At 33.3% G+C, this 16,314-nt stretch overlaps 1 protein-coding gene across 1 annotated transcript; it reads right to left on the reverse strand.

The window, feature by feature from the left end:
- Window position 1: 1 nt before the first annotated feature.
- LOC138318351 (serine/threonine-protein phosphatase 2A regulatory subunit B'' subunit gamma-like) lies at window positions 2-14,272 on the reverse strand. The gene is made up of 13 exons (XM_069260643.1): window positions 14,059-14,272; window positions 9,224-9,339; window positions 8,900-8,949; window positions 8,564-8,618; window positions 8,002-8,111; window positions 7,267-7,435; window positions 6,610-6,654; window positions 5,825-5,968; window positions 5,566-5,702; window positions 5,069-5,144; window positions 4,316-4,453; window positions 3,644-3,771; window positions 2-3,502 (listed from the first exon to the last, which is right to left on the reverse strand). The coding sequence occupies exons 1-13, from the start codon at window positions 14,135-14,137 to the stop codon at window positions 3,394-3,396; spliced, it is 1,356 nt and encodes a 451-aa protein (XP_069116744.1). The 5' UTR covers window positions 14,138-14,272; the 3' UTR covers window positions 2-3,393.
- Window positions 14,273-16,314: the final 2,042 nt, after the last annotated feature.

The raw sequence follows: 16,314 nt of genomic DNA on the forward strand, positions 1-16,314 counted from the left end.
GCTCTGTTGTTCTCTTTATTTACACTCAGTCACATGGTGTTAACAGACAATATAGCATCCTCTTCTCAGGCAGGATCCCTCACAAACCGGAACCTTCACACATCACAGAAGAAAAAAATCTCTAAGAGCTCAGTAAATCTACATAGTGACATTTTGAATGATAATTGCAATATTCTGTAGGTTTCCATGGCTTCTCAGCCACGTATACACAGAGAAAATTTCTCTAAACAAATGACTAAATTGCCATTAGCAAAAAAAATGTTGAACATTATTACAGACTTACTGTTTCTTTCAAATCATCACTAAAATTAGTATCCAAAGTACTACATTGAAATATTTCCTGGAGTGACAGTATTGAGCATGAAATACATTTACATAACAGACATAACTCAAACAATATACATTTCCTAAATCCTGCCGAACTACATTAACTATGGTCCTTTATGGTCTCATGGTAAATACATAGCTATCACAGACGTTTGGGGAATTTCTACTACGATGACAAGTATATTTGGCCGATGTACAAATATCACATTCCGCTTTTGTATGTCTACAGGAATGATATCAATATAGTGCCAAGTATGGCTATGCCACTACAGAAAATACTACTGTTTTTACAAAAAAAGTTTGGATACAATTCACATACTGATACATATCTCCTAGTCTGATAAAGGACTGATAGTTAAGCATCACAAATATTCCTTTACCAACTTCCTTATCAAAAACTTGATAACACTAAAACAAGTCTCAAACTGTCACACAGACCCACCTCACCACTGAAATGATATACAAAGTACAGTTACATTGAGGAAATAACAGAGATCACATTATACTGAGACTCATGATCACAGATTACTGGAGACAGATCAAAGTTGTGTTAGAGGCCCTGGACGGATCGTAGTGTTAGAATATATGGTAGTCTTTACACTACACACAAGTGACTATAAGCACCATATCACACGGTAAAGGTTTTGTAAGATCTTAGTATAATGAAAATAAGCATATGTTTAAGTCAATATATTTGAAATTATCATTTAACAATGCAGAGAGGGACCAATGCAAATGGACCAAGAGCTGTTCACGCTTACATTATTTCCATGACTAGAAAATCATTGCTTTGAACAGTTTTCACTCTCTCTATACTACGAATGCTTAGTTCAGGCAAGACAGAGTTCAAATTTACATTCTGGTCAAAATTTGTACTTTTAAATCAGTAATTTAGGGATTTTCATCTGAAACTCATCTAATAGCTAGTGAACACCTTAGAATAATTTAAAATCTTGTGATAATAACTTTTCAAACAAGTGTCAGGATCTTGTTTCAGAATCACAAGAGTTATGTAATTCTTCATTACGACTGTCCCAAATAACATGTAGACATGTAAGGGCTATTGGCACCCTGTTTCTCTATAGTCATATTCAACTAATAAATGGATGGCATATCTTCCAAATTTGCTTTTTAAGAAACCATGTTCTCCATCAAAGTTACAAGTATAAAACAAGATTTTCCTTATCTGTTTAAATACAGAGTATAAGAATAAGCCTTAATGTATAATGTTGGCAAAATCAGCATCTATGGCAATACACAATGTGAAACAGTGAATATCATCTGTTTGGTTACATGAATGGTGCAAAAAACTCTTTAGTGCATTAATATGTGACTTTTCACACAAAAATAATACTGAAGCAATGGGAATTGTACATATAAAACAGAATGTCTTTTAAAAAGTAAGTTTGTGAAACATAACAATGACTCTTGACTATTGTTGTACCCATGGATTTCCTCTTCAATATATATACATGTACATACAAAAACCAAACAAAAAAAAACACAAAAAAATGAGATGCAATAGACTTCATATTTGACTATTTTTCCACTTTAACCAAACCTGATTTCGTTTTAAAAATTGCAACATTGCAGATGAAATGTAGTTGTAAAATTTACACCCTAAGCAACATATACACTTAATACTGTTCCAAACTACATCTGATGGAAGATCAGAACAACTACTGGCATCTCAACATTAAGCTGTACAAAACCATTTAGCCATTTTTAGTACTGTAGATTACTTTTTTGATACTAAGATTGCTTAATCATCAAATCTAGACTGACTTCTGAATACAAATGTACATGCAAATGGTTTATGCATGGTTTTTCCCCAAACACAAGCCTCAAATTTATGGGGTTTTTTTTTTTGGTTGGTTTTTGTTTTTTTAATCACATTAACAAAAGTAATTTACAATACAAAAATAAAGGCTGTTTCATGAACATACATGTTTTGATTTTGATTGAGATAAGGTTTTGGCATGTATGAAACGATTGATGTCAACCATTGCACGAGTGTTAGCTGCTGCCAATTTTTAACTTTTCGCGCCTTCAGTCATTTATACATGATCCTACATTAATGTCTATAAAATACCTACATTAAATACATGGCTGACAGCTCTAAAATATCTTCTGACAATTAAGGTTCTGATGATCTTACAAAATATATATTCTCTAAATTGTCAAAGGGCAAAACATGTTATGCAAACTATTTCTGCAATATTTCAAAAATGCAGCTTCACAAGCCAAAAACATATTTAAAACAGTTGATTATTTATCAGTTCATAAGCAAACAGAAAAACATCATTATCATCATACATCAAAAACAAAATTCACAGTATAAACAAATAGAACTGTAAGTGCTTGTAGGTACCTTCTTCCATCAAGGAAATATGGGTACAGAAACAAAACAATATATAAAATAGAACTAATTTGTGCCGGCTCTGTCTTCTAATCTACTCCTAATTCCTATTATTCTGCAGGTTTATTTTGATGTTTTCTATGTATAACTTTTTCATATTATCTTGTTTACAGTTTTTCCCCCCTCGTTCCACAATGAACGTGAATAATTCGTCAGAGGCAAACTTGTTTCAGGATCAAATCAGAACAATTGTTTTATCACAATGCAAATATACATTCAATGGAATGGAGCGGATTTCAATGTTAACACAGATACTATGTACATCACAACAGTTATGATTGATGTTTTACCTTACACGAAACATACTTCCATACAAATATCACATAAAACCAAATGTCAACATTTAAGACATCATATATACATGGCAGTTCAAATCAATGAACAATGAATAAACCCTTATTATTGCAAGAGATTAAATGCATTAGTCTGATGTTTAGCATGATGTGTGCCCTGGTAGGCAGTTAACATTATGCATTATTCAAAATCTTACAATAGTTTGACAAATGGAAACAAGACATTGAGTTTGTGACTATGCAGTGCAATAGAAATCTCTGGTAATTCTATGTGGACACACAGCCTTGGTGTAACAATGTGGTTGTATGTGTAGTGGCTTGATTTGCACATGGTCCCTAAGTGGTGGATCTGGGTCATATTTCTGACTCCTCCGACGTGTCTGGGACAAGGTACTCCCGGTTTTCATAGGTCCAGAAATCATTCAGGTCTATGAGGATGCTTGCCACTGTATCACCTTTGCCACTGCAAACAGGAAGAAGTTTTAATTTAACATCTAAAGCCAACAACAAAAAGCTTAAACCCCTCAAGATTCTAACAAGACACTAAATTGTTATATTTTAAATACAGACATCAGTATAATGTTTTTGTCTATGAAACACTTACCTCTTAATCAAATCTTGTAGTGTTATTTTGAGAACATCCTTCGGTTTGACCATATCAAAGATTTCATCCTTTACATCATGGAATGACACTGGCTCCTGGCCATGGAGTTTCATCTGTTCTTGAATTGCCTAGACAGGAAACAACAAATTTATTGTAAATGTATGTCATGTACAGTCAAACTGCACAAAGCACTAACAGAAACAAATACCATGGATGTTATTTGATAAATTAATATAGAGTGGACCATCACAAATCCAGACACATGCATTCAAAGACAAAACTGTCCAGGTCACATATTTTCTGGACTGCCAAATTCTGTCTACTTAGTCAATAATCTAATTCCTTTCTATCTGGATTGTGTGTTATTGGGACTGTCAGTGTCAGGAACATCAAGAGTTTACTATACTATTTGTATTTTTATCACCATCAAAACTAAAAAATCTTTTTATTATAAATTAGAACTGTTCTATCAAAGCTCTGGTATTAAATATAGGACTGGTTTTTTCCTATCCAAGTTTAACATGTTTACAAGATTTGATCACACAGCATAAAAACTTTAATATAAGTGTGATGTTGGTTTCCATATGTAGAAACATCACAGAAGTATAATAATACTACCTGTTATCTAGTCATGAATTCATAATTCCAATGGTAAACAATTGTAACACTTACCCTGAAGAAGTAATTAAGTGAAAATACATTGAGTGAGCCTCTGTGTTGGACATCAAGGATTCTGAATAAGTAGCGCAATGCCTGTGGTTCTCGTCGATTTTCCAACGCCAAAACAAAATCTAGGTAGGTCTTGTAGTCCTTCAAAAGGAAAACCCATGATGTTTATTAATGTGACATTTATTTTGATACATCTACACAGGACTGGGGAAATGTACTCGTCTGTTCACCCAGACGAGTGGATTTGGCCGACCAACAAGTGAATGTTGACAGCACACATGTCCGTCGGACGAGTAAAAAAAAAGACACTGACGTTGATTATGACCTGGACCTTAAATTATATTAAATAATATATATATATATCTTTGTTTATTGTTAGGTGACTATCAACTGAATACAGCTAAAATAACAAATAATATACACAATCACATATGCTTAAGTATCTGGAAAATAATGAGGGTAAGTGAAAATGCCATTCGAACGAGTCCGACGGACAAGTACGGTACATTTCAAAGTTTTTCCATGGCTCTGCTACATCTTATTGACCACCTCCATCAAATTGAAGTTTATGTCACGTGATGCATAATACATAATAAAGAAAGTGTTCTAAATATCATGAATTCTGTAATGCTTGCAAATATTCATTATTATTTAGCAGTATCAAGATCAATCAACACCGAGTTGAAATGAATGAGATATGACAGAAATAAAAACAGGATCCCTTAAAAAGCATGATACTCTAAAGAATGTACTTACCATTTCCCCTTCATAAGTCAAGCATTCCTGGAATACCCTGTCTAGGAACACATCAGTAAGTGTGCCTGTGCCATATCTAACAATGACAGGGTAAAGAAACATTACAGTTATTACTACAATGATATTACCCAGTAATCAGTACTCATATGATGTTTGCTTAACATTCTAAACTTTTTTTTCCCCTCAAATATACATTAAAACTAGAAAATGTCTGGAAGACATAGATTCCCTTACATCAAAGTGGTATGGGATTGGATGCGATGTGGCAGACATGAGCAACACTGATTCATTGAACATGGCATTTTTTTTTTAAATTTATCTTCAAAACTAGCTACAGCAATTGTTTAGTTCATTTTCATTTGATTCCCTCTTTTAATATTCTATTTTTTCTCTCATACACACCAATGTAATATATAACAAAATGTCTATTCATTTAAGATCCCTCTTGAGTTTTGTTTCCAGGATTGAAAGCATTCTGCTGCATCCGGTATTCTTACCTAGCCAGTTCTTCCTTACTCAGCATGCCATTGTGGTCTTTATCCAGATTGAGGTACTGGCCGTAAACACGGAGAGCTGAGGGCGCAGAAAACCAGTTGGACTCTTGCATTTCCTTGGACAATTCTTCATCTCTTAACTAAATTAGGAAATAAGTGATTTGGAATAACAAGTGAACGGCACTATCAAACAATGAGAATTATTAAGTTTTCAGTTTCAAAGGCAATAAATTGGGAAATACACAAATAAATTTGATCATACCTCTAAAAGATCATCCAAGAAACTACAGGCCAATATATCTTGTATTTTGATTCTCCCTGTCCTCATCGGATCCAGGAAAAAGAAGAATTTCCTGACAGCTGTGCACACATAGAAGGAGTAAAATGACTTCTCAAGGCCATTCAGCTGGAAATCAAATCAACACCCATATGACTCCATGTGTAATGTATAGATGTTAACCTTTTCATCAGATTGCTTTACATACTAGTGAATAGGATTATGTTTTTTTTCATCTGTATTAATTGTTTCATTTGATTAATTAATACATACATGTACATACTAGTACTGCATTTTGTTCAGTTTTTATTATCACTACAAATATACATATTTTAGCAGTTATTATATTTAAGACATTAACATTTTGTGCTTAAAGGTAATTGCACTAATCGTATTATTCAAATGTGTGAAGTCATGACTGCACTAGTACTTGTATTATTACGAACGAGTGAATTCGTGACTGCCTTCGTATTATTACGAATGTGTGAATTCATGACAGCACTCATATCATTATGAATGTGTGAATTCATGATTTCATGACTGCACTCGTATTATTATATATATAATTACGAATGTGTGAATTGATGACTGCACTGACTTTTCCAAAATAAATTTTGAGCTAAAATCTGATTGCATCAAGATCAATATGTTTATAGTTAAACTTTTGAGGTGTTAATTCATAATTAAACATGTTGAATGAACTTTTACTCTAACAAGCTATTGCTGACATGAATATAATCATCTTATAATGTTCAGTGATATATACTTACCTGTGGTAAAGTGGGGATCAGCTCCAAAATATAATTTTCCAAGTCCTGAAAAATCCAACATGTTTTAAGTATTCTATCATTCACAGACAAATAGACGTACCCTATTTAACATGCTTAAAACTGAGTGACAGATCATCATTATATATATCAAGACAGAGACTTGTGAAAGAGGGGAGATAATCATCCCCTTTACTTAAAGCTTGTGCATTTTACAAAACCTGCGTATAGTGAACTGGTTACCAATGCAACCATATTTTTTTGGAAAATAAAAGCTTCACGCTTATATACACATAGTCCTTAAAATTATTGTGTAGTTTCATTAAATTTGATTCAGCAGTTTAGGAGGAGTTATGTCGACAAGACTTACTAGGGAGTATAATTATAGTAGGTCTTTAGATATATATGCAACTTTGAGTAAATGAGGCTCCATTGCTAATAGGAAAACTATGTATAACATAAAAGGCTGGTGGACATTTGGATAATTACAGGACACCCTTACTTTCAGTACATAGCCATAATGCAAACCTTCTCATTGCCACCGTTAAGGGAACATCTGAAGATTATCTCTAATATTCAAGATAGAAGAAAACCCAACATATATAACAAAAACTTTAATATTTTACATGTTACAATAGTTCTTTGTTAACCACAACTTACGGATTCCTTGAGATAACCTTGACCAGTGACATCGTACAGTGAGAGACCTATCCTGGTCTGGTGGAGCCACACTTTCCTCATCACATAGTTAAAGAATTGCATGATTGATATCCGCCCATAGGGGTCTGCTTGCAGAAGTTTACAGAACACTGCTGCCTTAAAAAATTGTCTGAAAACATAAAATTATTGCTTTCACCATTGATGAAAAGACAGTAAACCATCTTTTCGCAAGTTCCAATTTACTTTGACTTGACTCTGAAGATAAATTATAATTATATCACTTTCAGAATGCAGACCATGGCTTTGATTCAGGTAATGTGTGACCATGCTTTGAATTCAGGCATAAGGGTTATTTATTATTTTGACAAAAGCAAATTTAGATTGGTAATAAAAAACTTTCATTGAAAATCTTAAAAAATTTACATCATGGCACTGAATTGGTAAAAAAGAGGCCATTTGGAAAATTTACTTATTCATCTTTTCATTTGGTAGGAAATGGAAAATCTTAAAAATATCTTATTTATACTTGAATTGGTAAATAAATAGAGACTTTGCCATTTGGAAATCTTAAAAATATCTTATTCATCTACATCAAATCTGATAAAAAATGAGACTTTGCCATTTGGAAAATTAAAAATATCTACATCTACATACTCACTGAATTGGTAAATAAATTGAGACTTTGCCATTTGGGCACTGATTGGAAATGGAAAATCCAGCTTACATCATACTCACTGGCATTTGTCCAGCTTTGCTCCCACTTTGAGAAAGTCCTCATAGTTGATCATTTGATCCTCTCCTACAATTGGAGGTGTATGATGTTGGTCCAAAAGGAACCAAAGTCGCTGAAATTGACAAATTTATACTTCTTTATCAAATAAGCATTATTGGTTAATGTTTCCTTGACATGATGGTGTACAAATATTACATAACAAACCTGAACACCATCACATAGTAAACACAACACTATATATGTCAGTATGTTCAGTAGCAATCTTGTCTCATCCTAACCTATGATATTTGATAATGGAAAGTGCTATAGCTATAACATATCTGAAGATATCTTTTAAATCTTAGAATAAAAGAATTGTATCCCATATGTAATCCTTATCATTTTTCATTATTTTACATTAAGATACATTTATATGGTCTCAAATGGTACATAATATGACATATATACACTTGGGATTGCTATTACAAATCTCTCTAAATGAATCTCCAGTTTCAGGCTGATCTCCTTCGATCATTAATCATTATGAGTCCATCATTACACTACACTTTATATAATTAGCCATACCTGTAATTCATCATTATCTAAAAGCTCTCGGCTTCTTCTCTGAAGGAATACAGCTCTGAAATAAAAACGCATACACCTATTGATTTTAATGGCAACAAAATTAAAGACAATAACACTTTGATAGCAAATATATCCAATGAAATAGGAATATAAACAGAATTTTATCACATTTTAGCAATATTGAAAATGCATATCATATGCACTAGAATAAAAATCGTATATTAACCAATTATATGATATTCAGTAATTAACAAAACATAGGCATTGTATTGTATGTTAGTATTAAGCTATTATTTTTATGCATGACATTTTATCAATATATATATATAAACAAACCTAGATTCCTCTCTCAGCTTGAGAAGCAAAGGTTCTTCTTCTGAAGGAAGCTGGAAAAGAAAGAAAACAATTAACATATTTTCATAAATTTGATTGTTTAATATACAAAAGTCACACACAATAGATAAATTTTTCTTTATAGTATAAAAGTTTTGTAAAATATATTTAATAGATAATATAAAATGCAAATCCCTTCTTATGAACAGCTTGTTTGCTAAATAGATATATAATTAATTATTACATAACAGAGTTGATTCTATTCTGTAAAGCAGAAAATGTATAACCAATGAATGGCATAATGTATATATTAAATAATTCACATACCTTAACATAAAGTGTTGGAACGTTGATAAAGTCATCATTTAGACCCTTCCATTGCTTGTAGTATTGTTCAAATTTGTTAGATTCTTCCCATTTGGAGTCCTCTGGGGACTTTTTACCTGAAAAAAAAAACTTTACTTAAGAAAATCACATTTGTATCTTTTATGATTGTGCTACAGATAAAAGAATAACAATGCATGGTGCTACCAAAGTCAAAGTGATAAAATAAAAGTTACCAGGTATGATAAATACATACAGACGGGTTGGGAGGGGAACGCTACATATTGTAGTTCCTTACAATGATCTTGAACTATGGAGCAAGTCTCCAGTTTGAAACAGTCTATAGCTGACACTGATAAGTAATATATATCTTTGATGCATGTATGTTCATAATTCTTGTCTTATTTTAAAATGTACAAGGAATGGTTTGGTATATAAGGCTTGATAAATGCGTCTTTGGATAAAATTTAGAATGGAGAAAGTACGAGTCTCATAGCGATTACGGTATTAGAGATAATGCGACTTTTCTCTAGAACACACCTGAAGCCCCAAGCCATTGACCCCGATTCGGGACCCCTGACCTGTGACATCACGAGGACAACGGGACCTATTCTACTCGCATAAAATAGAGAGGCGATTTTTGGTGTCTGCCAACTAATATAAACTATCTGTTTGTAAATATTGATTTTGAAGACACAAATACCTGTGTTCATGTCCGATACCTATTTGATATCATCCTTAATCACAGATATGAGTTTGAAAAACGCTTGAAAACAGGGATTTATACTATGCATACATGTATATTGATGTACCTGTCTTAGATAAATGAACATCTCTACGCAATTACTGCATAATTAAACACAATAAAATGTTCATAATAATCCCTGTACGTTGTATATCTGCGTTGGTTGGAACCACATATATGTGAATATTATATCAAGGATTCTTGATTATGTTATCCAAAGCCCGACTCGAGTCTTTGAATGTCTACTGGTCAAACCCGCTTAACAAATTTCTGACTTTTTTTTTATAAAACCTGCCCATACGATTAAGTTATGATTCCAAACAGAATTTTTTGCATATATGTAGACGCATCTACTAATTGCGTTATAACTGAAATCGATCTATTTGTTTTTTGACGAAATACGTTCAGCTTACATATAATACAGTACACTTGATGACTTGTTGATATTTCGCTCATTCATTAGTGTCTTTAATTGAAAAATAACTCATGCACAGGTCAGACAAAAACAATGAGACTGAAGATGTCTATGTGACAAGTCTAATCCAAGTAGCAGATATCAAGTACAGAACAAAAACAGAACTGTCATTCCAAATAGCCATGTCGTGCTGCGTTAATCTCTATACCTGTATACTGCAGTAACTAAACCGCGTGGTCAACCGAGACTAATGAGGGGGCTAACCAGATTACATAAGAAAGGTGTTTAGTGACCTGTCACGCTTTGTTGATTAGCACGCGTCAGGTGTCAAAAGTAGGATCACAGGTAAGTTAGCGATGGACCATCATGTAATTGTTGTATAATGTAATATTTGTTTACACTTAAAAATCCCTGGTTTACAGTAAAATATACCGTTCCAACATAACATATAACAAGTGTATCAATTACTAGATGTACAGTATATATTTCAGAAAGACTCATTATACATTTATCTTGTATATATGTTCTGGTTACACGTAAATGTATTTTTATAACAAAAACTACAAAATTATTTACAAATGGCATGTCGAGAAAGAACAATGCAAATATAATGCTCAATGTCAGAATTTTGATATTTCTGATAATTGCTAGATTTCGGATATCCATTTTTTTACTCCCCTCCTAATTTATGTCTATGATATCTACGTGTATTGAACTATGAAATACATTTAAAACATTTTCTTTTCGTTATGTTGGTTCTTGAAATCAGAAACATATAAACATATATATTTCTGTTGAAATCCATAGGCCTAGAGAGAATTTTTATTTATACAGAAACATATTCATGAATAATTATTTAGCCATCATTTTTCTAATTCGTCTCCTTTTAGATCACATTATGAAAATGGAATATTCTCGAGGTTTGATAATTTAGAAAGTTGTAAAAACAGAGATAAGATCTCTAGTTAAATGTTCCAGAATTGTCCAGAAACATAAATAAGGTATACATGTTTCCGCTAATTTATATAATAGCCTAATTTCAGTTGTAATATTTCCTATTATATATATAATGAAATCGTCAATGTAACTGTATACTGTATATATATTTGGAAAATTCTCGTAACCCCATTTCAGGAATACATATATGTCCCCTTTGTTCTATAACCCTACTACCAAACACCTCACTGCCATTGTCCTCGTGACGTCACATCCGGTTATTCCCCAAATCAGCATGAGCGGCTGATTCCCTGATTAGCAGTCGATATACAGGTAAAAATCGAGCACTTCGGAGGGCTGTATCTCGGTAGTGAAGCGACCGATTTTGTTGCGGTTTTCAACATTCTTGTCAAGAGATCAAACAGAATAACATATCTTAATATTATTTTCCGTTCCGTGTACACTTTAATAACCAACACATTACTCTACAAGTATTAGAATTTTTTCCGCTATAACAGTAGCTTGTATCTTCTATATATCTATAGGTATATATCCACTGTTCTAATTATGACCTGCATGGACTCAATATACATTCAATTCATATCTAATTAAATTAATGATGTGTCCAATAACTGAAGGAGAAATTTTAAAAGCACAAGTATATATACCAAGGGAAAAACAGTAACTTTAATGCTGTATCAATACAATTGCAATGCAGTTGATTTCATTTTATCCTCTGTTCACGATATTGAATTAAATCTTAATAGAGATTTAGATAGATTAAACAGATGGTCTCTAGATTGGCTCACTAAATTTAATCCTCAAAAAACGGACGTTTTACTAGTATCCAACTCTGAAAACCTGCATCCCTTGCAACTTTCTTTTGGTGATGAAATTTTAAGATGCGTTGACAGTCATAGGCACTTAGGTGTGACATTTAGTGCAGATGCTAAGTGGTCGTTACACATTTCAGAAATTCAAAAATCGTGTATGAAAAAAATTTCGGCATTACGTAAGTTAAAATTTTTACTCAATAGGAAAACTTTATTAAGGATATATAAAGCATTTGTGTTGCCTGTGTTGGAATATGCGTGCGAAGTATGGGATGGTTGCTCTCTGGGAGATGTTAACAAACTCGAACAAGTGCAGCTTGAGGCGGCAAGAATCATAACGGGTATGCCATCCTTCTCAAGTAAAGACTCACTCTATTTCGAAACTAATCTTGTACCTCTAGTAAAAAGAAGAAAAAATAAAAAACTTATTCTAATGTATAAACTCCATAATAACCTAACCCATCTTATCTGACCAATATCCTTCCTCCTAAAGTTGGAGAGCGATCCGCCTACAACATGAGAAATAGAGAAAACTATGTTATTCCGAAAGTTCGTTTGTCATGTTCACTTGAATCTTTCTTGCCATCTTCTATTAGATTATGGAATTATTTGCCTAGCAATGTCAGAGAGCAGCCATCCGTTCGTACCTTCAAAACATTGATACAATCTGATGTAAATTCTTTACCCGTTTATTATTTTACTGGGAAAAGGAAGTTTAATATTTTACATACAAGATTGCGACATTCGTGTAGCAGTCTGAACTATGATTTGTACAGAGTAAATATAATTAACGACCCATCATGCGCATGTGGTTATCAATGTGAAAATGCAACTCATTATTTTTTTGAATGTAGTCTTTATACTAGGCAAAGGGATGTTTTATTCCGTAATGTTTCACAATATGGTAATATTTCAATTAATATTTTGCTTTATGGTGATCCACACTTGTCCAATATGGAAAACCAAATGATATTTCAATGGGTACAAACCTTTATTAAAGATAGTGCTAGATTTTAGGTCAAGTCTGTAACAACAAACTCATTTTGATTTTTTTCTATTTCTTCTTCAATATTTTCTGTATATATACATAATTATATGATTGTATGCTGTCAAAGTATTGTATATACATGTATATATTATGGAGAAGGCATTATTAAGTTGTGATAACTTGTGCCTAATCCATTATTGTATTTTTGACAATAAAAAATATGTTTGAATCGAAAAGTTGATTTCAAACTTGCTATGACCACATCTACGTAAATCTCCCCAAGTACACATGTTTTCTTGCCATCACATGTTTACTTCACCAAGAGGTAGATGACAAAGATAATCCACTTGGGGTTTTTTGACGTATATGTCACAAGCGTTGTGTTTGTGCACTGACCCTAACATTGGGCAAACATCCTAGTTTTATGGTAATCATGACATCCACGGGCCAAGACAAGACAATGTCGATGTTTCTTTTATTATTATGAGCAGCCATTTTTTTTTTGTACTGCATAGTCTGTCATTAATCCCTATTGAAATTCCACCTCAAGACACCGTTATATTCGTCCGACGAGAGACATCTATCAAATGTCCGATTATTAAAATTAAGAGTCTCGAGGAGGAATCTCAATAGGGATTAAGTCTGTCATGTCTATAATCATTCCACTGTGACTGTCTCGTGTTTTTAATTTGTATTGTTGTATACGAAACAAAACATTTATTTGGGCTCAGAATACCATCTTTGAATTTGTTAAAAATACAGATGGGTCATATCTACGAAATAGCAAAATACACCCCTTAACTCTAATCAGACAATCGTGCCAATCAGTTTCCTGTCCATACACAGACGATACAGTAACAGACAAAGACATGTCCACGCAGATTATTTGTGTTTGCAGACGCACTTTTTGACATAACTTACTTTTCTTTCTTTCGACTAATTTCCTGAGAATTTTTACCCATTCCATCCTACCGCTTTTTTCTAACGCTGTCAGCGTCATTTCGCGGTCTTGACTACATGGGAAAATTGGCCGATTCGTATGATTTTTACACTAATTACACTGAAGATAAGGTGCGCTTTGCCGATTATCATCCATCTTTGAATTTTCCCCTTCCCTCTTCATTTTAATAACAGTGTCTGTGATTGGTCAATTCCCTGGGTTACGACTGTGGTGGCATCTGGTGAGCTTAACATTTCACTAAAGGGGGATAATTCGGGTATGACAGTCATAACACGTTGTGACTTGCAGTGACATACCGAGTTTAAAAGTATCAAGATTGAAATCCTTCTCGCTATTTATAGAAACTTTGCATGTTAACAAACGTATGACTATGATATTTTCTTACGGTGATAATCTAGAAGAGAGTAATCCGCACAATGAATAAGTTATATTCAGTTTAATTATTATTAGGCGGCAATATCAGAAACATGTTAGATGTGGAATGAATTAAGTGTTTCATATATAAAAGATAATGCAGTTGATTATTAACATGTATAGACTAGACACGGACTATGCTTTAATTACATGTATAGCTTCGCTTCAAACTAATAAGATGCTCGTCCACCGTCAACCGAGCATAAATAATACTGTATCCATCATTTTGGACAAGTATTATGGTGCTTATATATATAAAGGTCCATTATCTTTCCGGAACAAAATATGAAGGTTTCTTAAAAACATTAATTACATCAGAAAATATATATCGATGACCTTAGATGAGGTAACAACACCAAACGTGTGCAAGATTACCTAGGTAATATGTGATAACAGTGGAGAGTCGTTTCGCTGTTTTGTCGTCTGGCGCGGTAATAATCAACTATCGCACGGTATTTAGGACGACGGCGGGAAACATAAGACGACGACCCGCGTTATGAATATTAACATTTCATTTATTTGAATCAAATTATTCAGATAGTGTAGTACTAACAGTTAGTTAATCACTTTTGTGACTCTACAAAATTATCAATCTCGTTTTATATTCCAATTTTGAAAATTAAAAGCCGTTTCGGAAAGGTAGAGGGCCTTTAAATCGTACATGTACATGTACACATGTAGATGTTTATACATGTCAAATTAACACAAAACATAGTGATCCACATCTTAAATTACATAATAGACATCTTCTTTCTCTATATCTAACACATTTTACATAGTCACTTGTTGTTGGCTCATATATAAATGTTCTATAAAGCCGTAGTTTACTACTATTAACATTTCCACAATTGATTTTGCCAACTATCGGTATCCGTATTATGTAATCTTTCTTCAATTTTCACCATCTTCCAGTAAACCGAATTCTGTGTTGTAAATACATCCATTAAAGTGAATAGTCGGGCAAAGAAAACCAGTCTAAATGCGTTCATTGGCCTTCCAAAAGTTCTCACATATTAATACGACGGTCAAGTTCTGCTTACGTTTCCCAGTTCTGACCATTGAAATAAAGAAAAGCTGAAAGCATTGAAAGCGAGGCTGCGTGGAAAAGTAACCACGGACATAGTCAGCCGGGAGGACGTTTTAGGATTCCTGTACTTTAAATTAATTTCTACGTACGCAGACAGATTTTGACGAGAACGTTTATTTTTCTATTCCATAAGAAATTATACTGGATACATTCACACCATTTTTACCGACTTTAGCCATCCTTGCCCGACTGTTCACTTTAAGTTATTCTTCACTATTATGTACAAGTGAATCCCAAGATTTACGAAGACATCTGGACCATTTTCAAATACTTATACTTGAAGTCTTAAAACTTACTGTTGTCCAGTCAATGTCGCCTCTATGTCGAGTGGTAAGTGGTCATGATTACTGAGAGTGTGTATGAAAGTGATCGGAACCCCTGGAGTATCGAGGATGAGGAAATATCGACATGCTTTGTTTTGGAGTACCTTTACTTCTCTGTATGAATTTATACCCAATAATCCACTTGCGAAGTAGGTTATTGGTTCCACTAAAGAATTGAAGAGTTTTGAATAAATCGATTGTGTCATACCTCCCGAGTAACTGAACTTTGTTTAAAGGGCATATTCAAAGGGCCCTGCGCGCAGACTTACACAATTCGCTTACCGCGTAATGTAGATCTAGATGTTCCAACCATGAACCTAAATAGTTGTATTTAGAACAAATGTCAATATTGGCATCGCCGCATCTGAATTTGAATTGTGTTACTGGCGAAG

This window comes from Argopecten irradians, chromosome 3 (genome assembly GCF_041381155.1).
Source record: "Argopecten irradians isolate NY chromosome 3, Ai_NY, whole genome shotgun sequence".
Lineage (NCBI taxonomy): Eukaryota > Metazoa > Mollusca > Bivalvia > Pectinida > Pectinidae > Argopecten > Argopecten irradians.

Bases quoted from the DNA above. Each gene is read 5' to 3' on its own strand.
- LOC138318351 (XM_069260643.1), bottom strand. From the start codon at position 14,137: ATGACGCTGACAGCGTTAGAAAAAAGCGGTAGGATGGAATGGGTAAAA. The intron at 8,950-9,223 runs GTATGTGAATTA...TTTCTTTTCCAG, and splicing joins TTCCAACACTTTATGTTAAG to CTTCCTTCAGAAGAAGAACC. The intron at 3,772-4,315 runs GTAAGTGTTACA...TTTCCTGTCTAG, and splicing joins CACTTAATTACTTCTTCAGG to GCAATTCAAGAACAGATGAA.